Genomic DNA, 14,649 nt, shown 5'->3' with positions numbered 1-14,649 from the left:
ATTTTGACGGATATAAATGATATTGATTTGCAGCATTCATATTCAGAGACTAAATTGATCGATTTTCAATTTCCAAAATTATCTTAATTGGATGATCGATTTCAGATACCATTTGTGATAAAAATGCATAGAATTTTAACCAACAAAGAATTTTAACCACGAATATAAATTTTCATAATTTTAACCAAAACTTAACATAAAAGTACTATGATGCTCTTTACTAGAGTTTATGGTTCTATCCCTTTTCCAAATAAAAACTCTTCTCTCATTTTTCTTATTCCCTATTTCAAATCCTAATTTTCCTTGCCTTAAAATTGGCTAAGGAATTAAGTACATTGTTTTGGTGTGCGTTGTGGGTTTGATTCGGATGTTTTTGTTGTTAATTCTTTGATTACTTACTACCCGAGGTGTGATGAGCGGTTTGGCGAGTTTTTTTTTGGGTCAGAGGAGATTTTTATTACCACAAAACACAACTTACAACATGGGCCCAACACAAACTAAATTACAATAAAAAAAAACCCCAAAACAAAGAAAAACCAGAAAAAAGGCCCAAAAAGGCCCAGAAACCAACAAGCGACCTCCAGAAACTTCCACAACCATCACTACCCTCGAAAACAGGTCATGCAGTCGCTTCCCATCCTCCGTCCAGTAGTGCCTCCCCTAATGCCACTTCCAACCCTATAATTGCTCAACAACCGAAGCACAGCCACAAACTAGAGATAATCAACAACCAAGTGAGTGGAGCTGATTATTGAAAGGAAGTTCGTGGATACTCACGAACAACACTATCGGAATCGATAGACAACCCGGAGAAAGTGGTGGTGGTTGTAACACCCTAGCCGGTGAAGACATTAGAGCTCTACACACAATCTCCCAAAGAAACATGGTTGACAAACGGATCAAGGGTGAATAGAGGAGAGGTTTACCTTCAAGAGAAAAGGAACTGGGAAAGCCAAAGTGAAAATTGGGGAGAGATAGCAGCAGAGGCAGGGAGCGAAGAAGGAAAAGAAAAAAGGAAACACACGGCAACCGACCCGGGCCAAAGCTAGGGTCAGTGCCACCAGAAAAATCCAAGATTGAAAGACTCACAATTAGTGAGAAACACTCTCAGGACAGAGAGAAAAACTCTCACCTTGGCGAGAGTTTTGTTTGACAGGATGGCAGAAAGAGAGATTGTGTAGTGGAATTCGATGATTGCAATTGCTTTGGAAAATTATGAACGCAAAAGTGAGTCAAACCCAATTACAAAGAGGGAAAATGGCTTGTCACTTGTGCTCTTTAACCTCTTCTTTTTTCTATAACCCCCAAACTCCCTCCCGCTCTCTCCCTTCTTCTTAGCAGACTAATTTCCAACTAAGAAGCTATGCAGTTAACACCCAGAGACTCAAGTTTCCTTAACTGTAATTTCAGTCATGATCCTCTCTGCAAATACACCATGTTTCTTTGCAAGAACCAGTTGTAGGATAAGCCCAAAACTCTAAAGCTCCAAAAATTGAAAATATTCAGAGCTCAGTTCGAAATTCCTGGTCTTTGTTGAAATGCTACATCTGGGTCAGGAGAGATAGGACAATATGCCGGAACACAAGTGATACATCATGTGTCATTATTTAAGTTGTGAGGTATCTGTGTTAAAAAATTAACAAATCAAAAAATAAAACTTATCACGGCATACATAATAACACGTGGTGTACCACGCAATGACCAGACACAATGAAAATTTTCTCCTGGCTTAGAAGCTTTACAACTGTCAGCCTAACAAATGGTGTGAACATAGTAGAGCAAAGTAAATAGGTGAGAACTCCAACAAAAGGCATTATAGTATTTTCACTAGAAATTGCTGCCCGCGCGTTGCTGCGGGATTAGAAATTGTATGGAAGATTGATAAGCTGATTCTAAATCATCAAGTTTCCAACTGTGATGCATGACAATCAATTGAAACAATTGAAACGTTTTCTCTAAATTATTAAATAGCATTTAGCACAAACTGACTTGCAAATTCAAATGCAAGAATGCAAATGAAGATAAATTGTCAAATTCCATACATGTCAAACTTTATTTAGGAAACTGAAAACCATAAAAATAAATTGATAAACCCACAAAGATAGTTCACAATTATAAATGTTGAATGCTGATAAAATATATAATACGATGATCTCGGTTTCTCTCATAATTATAGAATGTTGAATGCAAACAACATACCCAAATTACCAATCAAACCAATCAAAATTTCCACTCCTTGGTTAATATCAGAGAATGCCAAATCCAAAGCTATGAACCCCACACTGTCAACTGATTCCTTACAAATTAATGGCAAGTATTGTTATACAATTCCAATAATGTTGTTCGAGTACTCCTTCAACATGCATCATTTGGTATATCCATCCCTCTCTCTCTCTTTCTTTCTCTCTCTCTCTCTCTCTAAAGTCATTGTTAACAGTAATTATATAATAACAGGCTAAAAGAACTGTCAACTATGTTATCAAGGAAAAACAAATGTCAATGAGAAATGAAGATAAAGAGCCTTTACTGGTGTACTTGAGAAATTGAGAATCATTATCTGCAAACGACCTCCGATCGGATCACCTCTAAAATTCTAAGGTGCTACAGCTACTTTAACCCTGCAAGAATAGTCATTCTTCAATATTTAAGCAAGATTTGAAACAGGGCATTAAGATAAGGTTACAAATATAGTAACCTCCCAATCGAGTATTTAAATGGAAGAGACATGTGAAGGCAGTCAAAGAACCCAAAAATATCAATGTTTCAAACGAATATCTGTCACAAAATTATTGCACTCGAACTACCCTAATAACACGTCATGGGCATACTCCCATGATTATCTGAAAAGATATCGTTGGTTACCGTTGACAATATATGGCATTCTCTTAAATTGAAAGCGTAAACAATGAAGAATGCACATGAACAACGCACAATTTCTTTGCACAACAGTTTTACAATGCAGTAGTTTTGAATTGGAAATTCAAAATGAACTTAGTTCAATCTACGAAATTCAATAATTTAGTCAAATCAAGACAAATGAGCAAAATTGTCTTATATTAAACACATAGTTGGAGCTTGGAACGCATAAAATGAAAAGAACATTAGACCATGCTTTCCCACTAATTTTCAAATGTCTCTGGGTTAATTTGAAACCAATATTTATCCAATTAGAAAGTGTAGAGTCATTGATATGTAAATTGTTTAACCTTGAGGCTTGCGATAACCACAAATGTTGACGGGACTAATTGTTGCAACACAATGGAACTGAAGTTCTTTGCAATATCAATCCATAGTGTAACTCTTTTTTTTTTTTTTTTTTTTTTTTCTCTTTCTCTTGAATCAATAGACATAAACAAAAAAAAGTGAGTAAGTAGTATTGTATTTACAACATTTGGAGATGATTTGTCAACATGCTTTTACCTAATATTTTGAATGTAGATTTAAACTTGTTTTCAAGCCTTCTAATCAGCCACTTTTTGTTCTAACTCTTGTATTGCATTAATGTGTCCAGGAACATCTTGTAATCTCAAAGAAGCTTATGATAATTAATATAATAAAACCTAAACAAAATACCAAATTCAACTCCAATATAACGAAAAACTAAATTAACTTGTTGTGAATTGATGGCTTACTTTTTACAGCTATTCTGTAATTACAAATTATTCTGTTAAATTACGGTGACTGGGAGATGTTGAAGCTGCATAAGCTATTTGTATTATGCCTACTATAATCAACCAGGGAAGAATCCTTTGTAACCAAATAGAGGTATTGGAGGACTGATACCCATGAAAGCTGATATGCATTCTATAAACAACATAACTCTACCAAGTTCACAATTCTCATAAATTCCATTAAAAAAATCTACCAAATGGAAAATTCACTTGGAATTTACTGTTAAGCCAAACTACCAAGAAATTAGAACTTATTTTGTAAAATAATTAACCTTTTCAAGTTGAAGCAGCTCCAATCTTGGGGTTGGGGACCTCAAGCATTGTGGCAACTCCTCTGTTCTCATCATCCAAAATTGCTCCTTTTTTATAGAGTATCCATCAATGCATTGCTGCTCAACACCCAAATCATCAAATGCGAGAAAACACATATTCTAAGGTTTAAATGGAATTCCACAAATTCCCCAAATTGGCAACTCTAGAATTGTAAAGAAACTGTCTTTATCAAATCTTCAATTAATTATAGCAAACCCAAAACTCAAAAAGTTTTAATCAGCTTACATGACCACTCATCAGCAAGCTCAGAGCAACAAAACCCAACAAACCCAAAATATTCGAATAAATCCCACACAAAAAAAATTTACTTAAAAAACCTACAAACAACAAATAACTCATTACTTTTTCATACGAATTCGAACAGAGATATAGAACATACCGATTTGAAGCGAGAAATCTCAGTGAAAATCCTCGAGGAAGCCACGTCGATCTCAAGAAGCAGAGAAAATTAGGGATTTTTTTTTCTGACTCCAAATCATCCTTAAGACGGTGTTATTCCATCGAAAAAGAGGGAAAAAAAAACCAAATTAGGGATTTTTTTCAATGAAGAAAAAGAGAAAAATAAAAGAAGAGAAAAGAACATTAGGCTTTTATTTCAACTTTGGGGTTTCCAATTTCCGATCTCTCTAGGCAGAGGAACAGAGATAAAGCAACAACAGTAGATTGAGTAAGGGGAAAAGCGGCGGGGGTACTTGCCAAGCTCGAATGTTTGTGCATGCAATTAGAATAATTATTTATCATATGTTTTGATGATGATTATGTATAATTACCTGTTACCCCAGCGAGGGTGAAGCTCAAGATTCAGAACCTGTTCTTCAAAGGTGATGTTGGCACGACGGACATCGGGGAGGAGATAATTGAGCCACCGTAATCTGCAGCTCTTTTCTTTTCAGACATGGGTTTGGTTGCAAAATTGAAAACACATGGTCAACTCGTTAGGCGATAATTGGTAAAGGCAAGAGGGATCTGAGGAAATATAGAGATCAAAAAATACCCAGGAGAAGGAGCGGAGGAGAAGGAATGAGGGAGGAGCCTGGAGGGGGAGAAGTTGTCCAACGGAGGAGAAGGGAGGAGATGCCGTCGAACGGAGGAGGATGTTGTGGTTCGCAGTTCTGAGAGAGTGAACCGGAGAGTTTCATCTGGAAACAAATGGAAAAGCTTCGTTCTCGAAACAAATGGAAAGGCCGAGCTTTTACATTCCCACGATGACCAACACGTGTACAGAAGGGGTAAATTAGTAAATATACTGTACAACGGAAGGAAAAAGGCTAAATATGCCTAACAACTAAAGGGCAAATCCGTCAAATCACTGTTAATGAACAGTGTTTATCAACTGAGTTTTAGTATATATAATGTCAAGTTTTGGTTAAAATTGTAAAAAGCTACAATTGTTGGTTAAAATTTTATTCATAATCTAAATTTTAGTTATTTTTCCAAATTTTCCAATGTTTGAGATTTGGACGTGGCAGAAGCCAGCATGATATCAGACCACTCAAGTTGAATTTCAGTCAATTATTGCCCCGTTGAGTAGTCTGGTACAATTGGGCCCACATGTAAACCAACTAATGGGGTTGGGGTGGAGAGGATGGTTGGGGTCTTGGGCTCCACTATGACATTTCGAGAGATTTACATAGGGGTAGAGCTGAAAATTACACCATGAAGCACCTCAAATACAAAGAATCTCGTTGTTTTGTAAGAGATGCCGTTTTTCTTTGTTTTAAAGATTAGTCTACGCCACTTAATACTACAGTTTAGTAGTATTTCTCTTCACTTGTAAGTGAAAAGTTTTAGATTCGATTCTCGCCAAAAGTGAATATGAACCACATTATTTTAGCCCATTGGGAGGAATAGCCTACCCTCTCCCCTTAGTGTAGATAATATTGTTTGTTAAAAAAAAATAAAATAAAAAATAAAAAATTAGCATACAAAGTCTTGAAGTTTCTCTTTCCCTCCTCCACAGATTGGATGAGTTCATATGAAAATGTCACAAACTGAAACGTACCTGGCCGAGAGCTCTCACCGGAGTAACTGATCATTCACGGATCAATTCGATGATGAAGCCAAACCTAATCGTAGGAGGGCAGTACCAGACTGTCACAAAATTGGATTAGAAAACGAAAGGTGCAGTCTTCAGAGGACAACGACGAGAATTTTGCAAGCCTCGGAAAAATAAATGTCTTTCATTAATCGATAGTTACGTTACTGGAGAGCTCATAATTCGTGCTACTACAATTTCTTCACGAACTCATTGGCCAATTTCACCCTAAAACCATGGATTATGAGAGGTTTCATTGTTTCAGGTTCGTCTTTCCCTCTTTGTAGTCTCCTTGCGTATAGGGTAGTTATTGCTTGCAAAATAAATGTCCCAAACTCTAACTTCAGTACCTTAATCATGGAGTTGTTTACACGCATTGATTCTTGGCTGCATGCATATATTGAAAATCATTTTGCAAAAGGAATGATTTCCGCACATATATTCAATTCAAACGTCAAAAATAAATGTAGTGAAGAAAAGGGATGCGCGGAAGTCACTTCACTTTTGCAAAGTCTACAACGTGCCTGACTGGAAGAGCTATAAACTGCTGCACAAACTGAAGGCAAATGGCTCGTATGTCATGTTTGAATGGTTTATAAGTGACATAAAGTGGAAAGTTTTGTACAGAATCTGATCATATATTTGTTAGACCAAGTCAGACTTATCAAGCATCCGACTCTAGTTCAAACTCTTCAGTTGGATATTCTAAAGTTCAACCGTTATCCAAGGACAAGTCTGCTAGGTCTAGGTTTCTTTTGAATGTTTCTTAGCTAAAGTCTGATAGCTTTGTATCATTTGAAATTCAAACTGTGCGTGTAAATGGGGTTTTTCAAAACCCTTCTGTAATCTGTAAACTGATATAAATACAAGCAATCCATCATTATCTGGATAGGAAAATTCAGCTGAAAACCTTAAGTGTTCTAAGTTTTACAATATAAACCCTAGAAAGTTTTGCAGAAACTACTTATGATACAAAGGACCCGAAAACACTTGCACCACACCAGAGAAACAGAACAAACAAGTGACCTAATGTAAGAAAAGGCAGCTGCAATTACACGTTTCATAAGTTGTATAATGTTTCTCGATTGATGGATTCAATGCTCCAATTGGGTTCGGCGCTACTGGGTTCCGCGGTGGAGATCCGTAAGTTCTGCTTGTGGAAGTCGTAGAGAGTTTGCCGGTGACCGACGCTTATATATGTTATGCCTGCCTTTTCAATCTGCTGATATAAATGAACCTGCCAACAGAAGCACAACCAGGACATCATCATTACAATTTATACCATGTTCTCTTCATAGTGATTCAACAACTATGCTTCTAGGCCTCCTGGGAAAAAATTGAAGCAGGTGGGCATCAGGTGCATATGATATCGAATGAGTGGTACATAACCAGCACTTCAAAAAGACTTGGAACGAGTTCATTAGCTTATGCGTGTTAACAGTTTATAGATTAGATCATTCATTCCAGGTGTTCGTGTGCATAGCGCGAAATTTGACTAAATGCGTTAGGGGCAATTCCTGAAGATGCTCTGGACCTGATAAGTCCAATACATGTGGGAAGGATAAGGAAGAACAAATGAATCTTGAAAGTCTGAAGAAAGAGCGTGGAAATACCTCATTGGCTTCATCTAAAGCACTGGTAGACTCATCCAGTAGAACCAATTGTGGTTTCGAAAGCAGTAAACGAGCAAATGCAAGGCGTTGCTGCTCTCCAAGGGAGAGAACACTAGACCATTCATATGAAGTATCCAAACTGTTGAATCGGGATAATATATAGCCAAGTCGGACATCCTCCAAAACCTGTATCAGGTCCTCTGTTGTGGGCTTACTAGGCTTTTCACTCAGATGTTTCGAATTTGGTGCCTGCGTCAAGAAAGGAAGTGACCCTGCAAGAATTACAAAACAATTGTCACAGTTGATCATAGCTTCCTCAGCAGTCAGCAGAGTACCATGTGGCAAAAGGAGTTGAAGTACATACCAGTTGGTTTAGTACCGTCCACTGTGGAAATTGCATCCTCAGCCCATATCGGATAAAGCAACTGTTGGCGAAGTGTTCCCAATACCATATATGGTCTTTGAGGAAGGAAAAATATGCCCTTATAGTTCCTATTTGAGGGCCTCCGAAGTTCCTCATATTTATCACTACCAGCATCTACCTCAAGAGCTACTACACCAGAAGAAATGGATGGTTGCTTGTCTTCTCCGTAGTTCACATGGAATATGATTTTTCCTTTTCCGGTACTAAAAAGACCAGACATAGCTCTTAACAAAGATGTTTTACCGCTCCCACTTGGTCCTGTTACCTGTTCAATTGGTCATGTACGGGAAATGGTCTTCAGCTCCCAGAAAAGATACATTAACTAACGATAAATTCAGGAGAACAATGGAGTTACTTACCAATAAATGCTCATTCTTGTTGATTACCAACGATAAATTCCTAACCAATGCAGTACCACTTGGAGTCTCCACAGTCAAGTGCTCTATATCCACTAACTTTTTTTGCTTTTGTATGGGAATGGATCCATTTGACTCCGGTTCTGGTAAGCTTTTAACGTTACTATATATCAAACTTATCCCTTCTGAGGGGTCAGAATGACGTTCCAAGTTGCTGCTATCCAACAGATCATCAAATTCACCTGTATGTTTCAGATATCACTGGCAAATATTATTGAAGTTGGCTTCAAATGACATCAACAAGTACAAAAAGTTATACAATGTGGGCAATTGATGTCTGTAACTATCTGTCTGAATCTAGGAAGGCAAAACCATGATTAGAAATTAAAATATGGATAAGAAAACATGTCATTATTTTGTCAATGTCTTTCTAGTGAGACTCCAATCCATATTCATTCAATTTTAAGACCCCGTTATATCACACAAATTAGACAGCTTCCTTATGAAGTTCTATCTGGTCAAGTCAAAGTTACGCAACAGATCCTCGTTATAACAGATATAGATACAGAGACAATACCAAGTCGATCAATTACAGCTGCAAATGCACTGATAGTATCAATTCTGTAGACAATAAGGGACAAGTCTGCAAGAATATGATTGAAAGCAGATGTTGACTGATCAATGACACCCAACTCAATTTTGCCTGAGAAATACATGGGGGCAACAACAGCAGCGGGAAGAATATGAATAAGATAGCTGTATCCACTGGTGAAAACCTCGAGATTTCTTGAACTTATCAACAATTTCTGCAAGGTTGGAATATGAGTTAAAACACAATCAGTTGGATGTGCATGGCATAACAATCAACACGCATAGTAATTTTAAATCAGTAAATATATTAAATGCAAACAGATCATGCTCTAGATCAAACCTCGCAGGCATTTGTTCCAAAAGTAACTTAAAAAAAAACAGCAGAGTCGTAAGCATGACTGTGTAGTTCTTAGGCATAATGATGCAGCTCAGTCTCTTGAATGAGCCACAGATATGACAGTGACATCAACAGAGATGAAAACCTAGGCACTGAAGTCAAAATATCAGAAACAACATGATCAATTTTGAAAACCGGAACATGATGCTTATCAGATTAGATACATGTATTTAACATAAAGTAACACATGTTTGGCATCGTCATCTTTCTTGCCTCTTGAATAAGGATAATGAGAGCCCATAAATGCTTGGCATCGTCATCTTTCTTACAAATTAAATTACATTTAAAAAAACAGAGAGTTTTTTAGTGGATGTTGAATTTATTTATAGGGTAATCAGTAGCATCACTAATCGATCCAATGACACCAGCACATCTGCCATAACTCAATCCAAGTGTATTTAAAGTAGATCATGTTGTTTAAAATGAGTACACACAAAAATATTGCGTAAAAATAAATTTGTGAGAGAAAAAGGAGTCTTCAGTGTAAAGGCTAATGACTGCATGTAGAGAAGTGAAAACAGAAGACGATAAATTTATTCATACACTCATATTTTTGAAAGCACTTGTGAAGCGTTGTAGCAGAAGTTGCATTTCATTTGCTTCACCACTGTAGAAAGCAATGGATTCAGCATTTTCTCTGATGCGCACAAGTCCATAACGAAAATCAGCTTCCTTTTTCTCTTGCATGAAGTTTAAAGAAACCAAATCCTGAAAAAACGGATACAATGTTTTCATTAAACTGAGTTCCCATTGCATACAGCATGGGAAAGATTTTTTGGTTAAACGGAGCTAAAGTTACCTTTCCAAGATAGATACCTATAGCTGTTCCACCAATTGAATATACAAATAGAACAACAAACAGCGGAGGATAGATACTGAATAAGATGTTACTGAACGAAATGAGATCTACCACAGCATTGAGAAGTGTTAAGGAGAAGTATAGGGCAGTTTCTGTGAACGAACTTAGATCATCAACAATGCGCTGATCTGGATTATCAATGATTGACTGGGATTGAATTTTATAAAAGGCTTGGTTGCTTAGGTAACGGTCCATGTAATGTTTTGTCATCCAAGCTCTCCACCTCAACGAAAGAGTTTGTCTTGCATAATATCGCAACACAAAAATCTGCACAAAAAGTTGTCAACACAGGAAACAAATTTATCAATCAGTAAGACCAGGTCATTGCTCCCATGTCCACATAACTGCATAGGCAAACGAATCAACAACCACCATGCGAATATGAACCCATTGGCGATGATCAAAATGCAAAGAAGTGGAAATTTGTGAACAGAATACCCGAAAAGCTAACCTAGCAACTTTTAAGCTTTTTCCATTGTGGGTTGCAATTCACTGGCATAAACCTCTGGCAATAGTTTAACCATTCATTGTTCTTTTGTGGTCTTCTTTTTTGACAAAATCTTAGCAACTGCCATTTTGTATTTTCCTTTCGGGTGATTACACAACGATGAAGGCGAAGACCCGGGAAAAGGGAAGAAGGGAAATAGCAAAAAATGACCCATTTTCTTAATCTTAGGACTCAAATAAGAAAAACCGGTCATGCACAAGTCATGCACATCAAGCACAAAAGTGATATGACGAAAATACCCACATATAAATTGTAAAAATTCACAAGTGATGACGTCAATTTTTTTATTTCGAAGAGAGAGCTGTGAGCTATGGATTTTAGGTTTGCTCAGATCTATGAGCATATCATATGCATGTCACTGAAAAAGATGATTTTTAGATTCAGGTCAAAGATTTGTCTTCCCTCTATGCTTATTCTCAAACTTTAGAGAGAGAGTGTGAGTGAAAAATAAACTCAGCCATCGAGAAGCGACAACGACAATTACCACCCACCACCACGTCGCTTCAGATTCGAATCCGATACGTCCATCGTTCATCGTGCGGTCAGTTTTTGTCAAGTACTGTTTATATTTAATTTTAAATAAAATATTTAAAATGATTTCTAACCGCACGATGAACGATGGACGCACCGAATTTGAGGATCCTCAAGATTCCCACAAAAAGGATCCGAAGGGGATCCTCTTCCCGGATTTCTTTGCCGCCCAAAAAGAACTCAGCTACCGACTCCCACGAAACCATTTGATGGCTAAACTATTAATTCAAGGAGGATCCTGCATAACCATTTCATAATGCCAGAGACCGTCTTCAAAGCCACGTAAATATATGTGGGTCCTTTCCTAGGAAATATTTATGTAGAAATATGAGGTGAGATACGAAGGCAATTTGGTTATTCTAAGTGTTAGAAAAAATCAATCTATGAAAGTTTTGAAAGATAGTTGATACCTCACTTTTAGATTTCATGAGATAAAGAAAAGTGACACGAGTGTAACCATCCACAAATATGATAAAATATTTTTAACCTTCCATTGATTCAATAGTAGGACCCTATACATCGGTGTGAACAAGTTCAAATTGTATGCTAGACCTAGACATTGAAGTTTCAAAAGGTAGCCTAGCAAATTTTGAGAAATGATGGGTGTCACACTTAATAGAAGGGTGACAAAACATGGGAAATAGTTATAACAAAACAACTTCGGATGAATGTGCTAGCCTTTGGTGCCCATATGTGGTATGCATGCTTTGTGCATATTCAATTTGTCCTCTTTCAGTCTTAAAATTAAGTAAGAGTTTGTTTAGATGTGCTTTTAAAATGACTGAAAGTGTTTTTTGTGAAAATATTTTTAAAACCATTTTTAGTAAAGATGCAAGTAAATCCTAAAAAAAAACACTTAAAGTGTTTCTTGGAATAAACACATAACTAGTGCTCCTTGCAAAAAGCACTTTAATGATTTTGAAACCCAAAAACATTTTCTCTAAAAGTGCGTTCAGTCATTTTAAAAGCACATAAAAAAAAAAACCCTAAATTGATCATTTTTAGCAATTTCCCAAAAAACTAAACTGAGGGATGGGTAACTAAGTGAAAGTGCAGCAATTGGTGCTCACCGTAATTCCAAAAGCAAATGCACCCAAGTTGTAAAGCAGCTGCTTCGTGAATTGTTCTTGGTTCTTGTCTTCAAATTATCACCAAAATCCAATTTCGGAAGCAAAAAGGACCAAATTTCAGTAAAATAAATTAACTTAATTAATTACCAATAAGATTAACAAATGAGAGAGAGAGAGAGAGAGAGAGAGAGAGAGACTGGCAAGGGCGTTATAGAAGTCGCGACGGAGGAAACTGAAGCCGACGTTGATGCCGGTGGCGGCGAGAGTGAGAGCGAAGACTACGGCGAGCTGGATCCTCGCTTGCACCTTGTCGGAGGAGGACCAATAGGGAGCCGCCACCTTCCAGAATCTTCGGAGAAGCGTCTGCAGTTCAGGCACCTCCCTCTGCTGCAGTAATGCGACCAGCCCATGAGGAATAAGAAGAAAGATAATCAAATCAAACAGAAAATGTAGAGAGAGAGAGAGAGAGAGAGAGAAAGAGAGAGAGAGAGAGAGAGAGAGAAGGGACCTTTTCTGTATCTGGCGGAAATGGCGGCGGCGGTGCAGAACCGGAGGCGGCTGCACAGCGCCCAGAAGATCTCGAAGAAGAAGGCGATGATTCGGCGTCGTTGCTGCTCTCTCTCCTCCTCATCATCCAACTGCTGCTGCTTCTGCTGGTGGTGGACACGGTGGACAATGATGGAAATCTGGGGAAGAGGAGCCAATTAGCATACGACATCGTTGCTCCTCTTTCGACTCCGTCGCTCACTCTCACTCCAATTTGGCGGCAACGGCGGCGGTTGGCGGAGTTATAGGCGGAGGAGGAGCAGAGTGAGACTGAGTGTGTTTGTTGTACCTGTATAATCATTTTTTCCATTTTTTTGCTTTATTGTATTCTCCAGTGATTGATTTTCCTTCCATCCAAACAAGTTTTTGTGTGAGAATTTATACTTGCAACTATCAAAATGAGTGTTTTCTTGCAGCGCAGATTCTTAGAAAATATGCATTGACGGACCAATTGATATTAAAAATTATTAACAAATTATTTTATGTTGTTCGACCTTTTTCTTAGTCGAATTCTTAAAACTAAGGCCGACCCGAGGATAGTCAAGGTAAGCGCCGCCTAGGGCCCTCATTTAGGAGGCAACAAAATTTAAAAATTTATATATACAATTTAAATTTAATAAAAATATCAACAAAATAAAATTATGTAAACTAAAGTGTACATTTGCATCTAAAAACGAAAAACATGTAATATTTGTATATCTTTTTGTACCATTACTTTTAATAATATTTGATGTTAAAAATAGACATTTTCATGTGTTTAGCTAATTTTCTTTTTACATATCAATGTACAAAGAATCGAGGTTCAAAAAGCTCTAGGGCTTCACTTTGAATGCTCACCTAGATCCCAAATGCTTAGGCTGACCCTGCTAGAAACCTCTGCCTCTCCTCCCTCTTTTTATATGTACTCTCTATCTTCCTCTCTTGAATTCTCAATTTTTACCTCCAACAATTCACCCACCTGCCGTAAAATTTCTCTCTCATCACTCTCTCTTTCTTTTCTATTTCCACAAAAAGATTAGTTCTTGGAGTTTTTGAAGTTCAAGTTGTTAGAATCACAATCCTTAGCAGGAAATCGACCTAAGTTAAGCAGCTATGGCAGCAATGCAATGGAGAAGAAGAAGTTGGAATTGGAATATTCTTTCTATTAGTTCCAATCTAACCGTTACAATGAATGTGTTGAGAGATATATACCACTAGCCAGCAATCCAGTGTGTGATTGCCGGTTGTACAACTTCAACAAACTTATTGAAATAACTCCCTACAACACTTGGCCTATTACAATTGAACCCAAAGATCCCAAATCATTAAAATTCAGTCCCCAATTCACTTACAATTTAACCCTTTAACTATAGCTAATTACTATCCTTGTGATTGAAGTAATTACAGATATGCAATTCATAACAACACTCCCTCCTTAAGAAAACCTTGTCCACAAGGTTCATAGAGAAAAATCAGGAAACTTGGCCTGGAATTCATCGAAGTCCTCCCAAGTAGCATTCTCCTCTTGATATTGCCACTGCACTAAAATTTGCACACCTGCAGAGTCTCCCTTCTTGTAAATTCTCCTAGCTATCATAGCTTTGGGACTGTTTTGAGCCAAGCCATCGTCCGTAACTTGAGGCAAAATAGTTTGAGCATTGGTGTGATCTCCCAACTGTTTCTTAAGGTAGCTCAAATGAAACACTGGATGTATCTTAGTCCCCAATGGAAGTTTA

At 37.4% G+C, this 14,649-nt stretch overlaps 1 protein-coding gene and 1 long non-coding RNA gene across 3 annotated transcripts; both read right to left on the bottom strand.

Moving 5' to 3' along the window:
* Positions 1-2,265: 2,265 nt before the first annotated feature.
* On the bottom strand, positions 2,266-5,154 carry LOC125472483. Its single transcript, XR_007254453.1, has 4 exons — positions 4,775-5,154; positions 4,384-4,484; positions 3,944-4,060; positions 2,266-2,618 (listed from the first exon to the last, which is right to left on the bottom strand). It is a non-coding gene; the product is annotated as an uncharacterized LOC125472483 (long non-coding RNA).
* Positions 5,155-6,847: 1,693 nt separating this feature from the next.
* Positions 6,848-13,456, bottom strand: LOC103958094 (ABC transporter D family member 2, chloroplastic). Of its 2 annotated transcripts, none has more exons than XM_048574011.1 (10): positions 12,897-13,456; positions 12,586-12,772; positions 12,389-12,456; positions 10,220-10,546; positions 9,964-10,128; positions 9,010-9,238; positions 8,436-8,674; positions 8,017-8,341; positions 7,653-7,924; positions 6,848-7,276 (listed from the first exon to the last, which is right to left on the bottom strand). In XM_048574011.1, the coding sequence occupies exons 1-10, from the start codon at positions 13,242-13,244 to the stop codon at positions 7,100-7,102; spliced, it is 2,337 nt and encodes a 778-aa protein (XP_048429968.1). In that variant the 5' UTR covers positions 13,245-13,456; the 3' UTR covers positions 6,848-7,099. The 2 variants fall into 2 exon arrangements, with proteins under 2 accessions (XP_048429968.1, XP_048429967.1); XM_048574010.1 differs by having other exon boundaries at positions 12,586-12,775; positions 12,897-13,454.
* Between the last annotated feature and the right edge of the window lie 1,193 nt (positions 13,457-14,649).

The sequence above is a fragment of a genome, unplaced genomic scaffold (genome assembly GCF_019419815.1).
Source record: "Pyrus x bretschneideri cultivar Hongxiangsu unplaced genomic scaffold, Pyrus_bretschneideri_v1 Contig7, whole genome shotgun sequence".
Taxonomy (NCBI): Eukaryota; Viridiplantae; Streptophyta; class Magnoliopsida; order Rosales; family Rosaceae; genus Pyrus; species Pyrus x bretschneideri.
The sequence above is the reverse complement of the archived record's forward strand: the minus strand, read 5'-3'. Positions and strand labels throughout refer to the sequence as shown.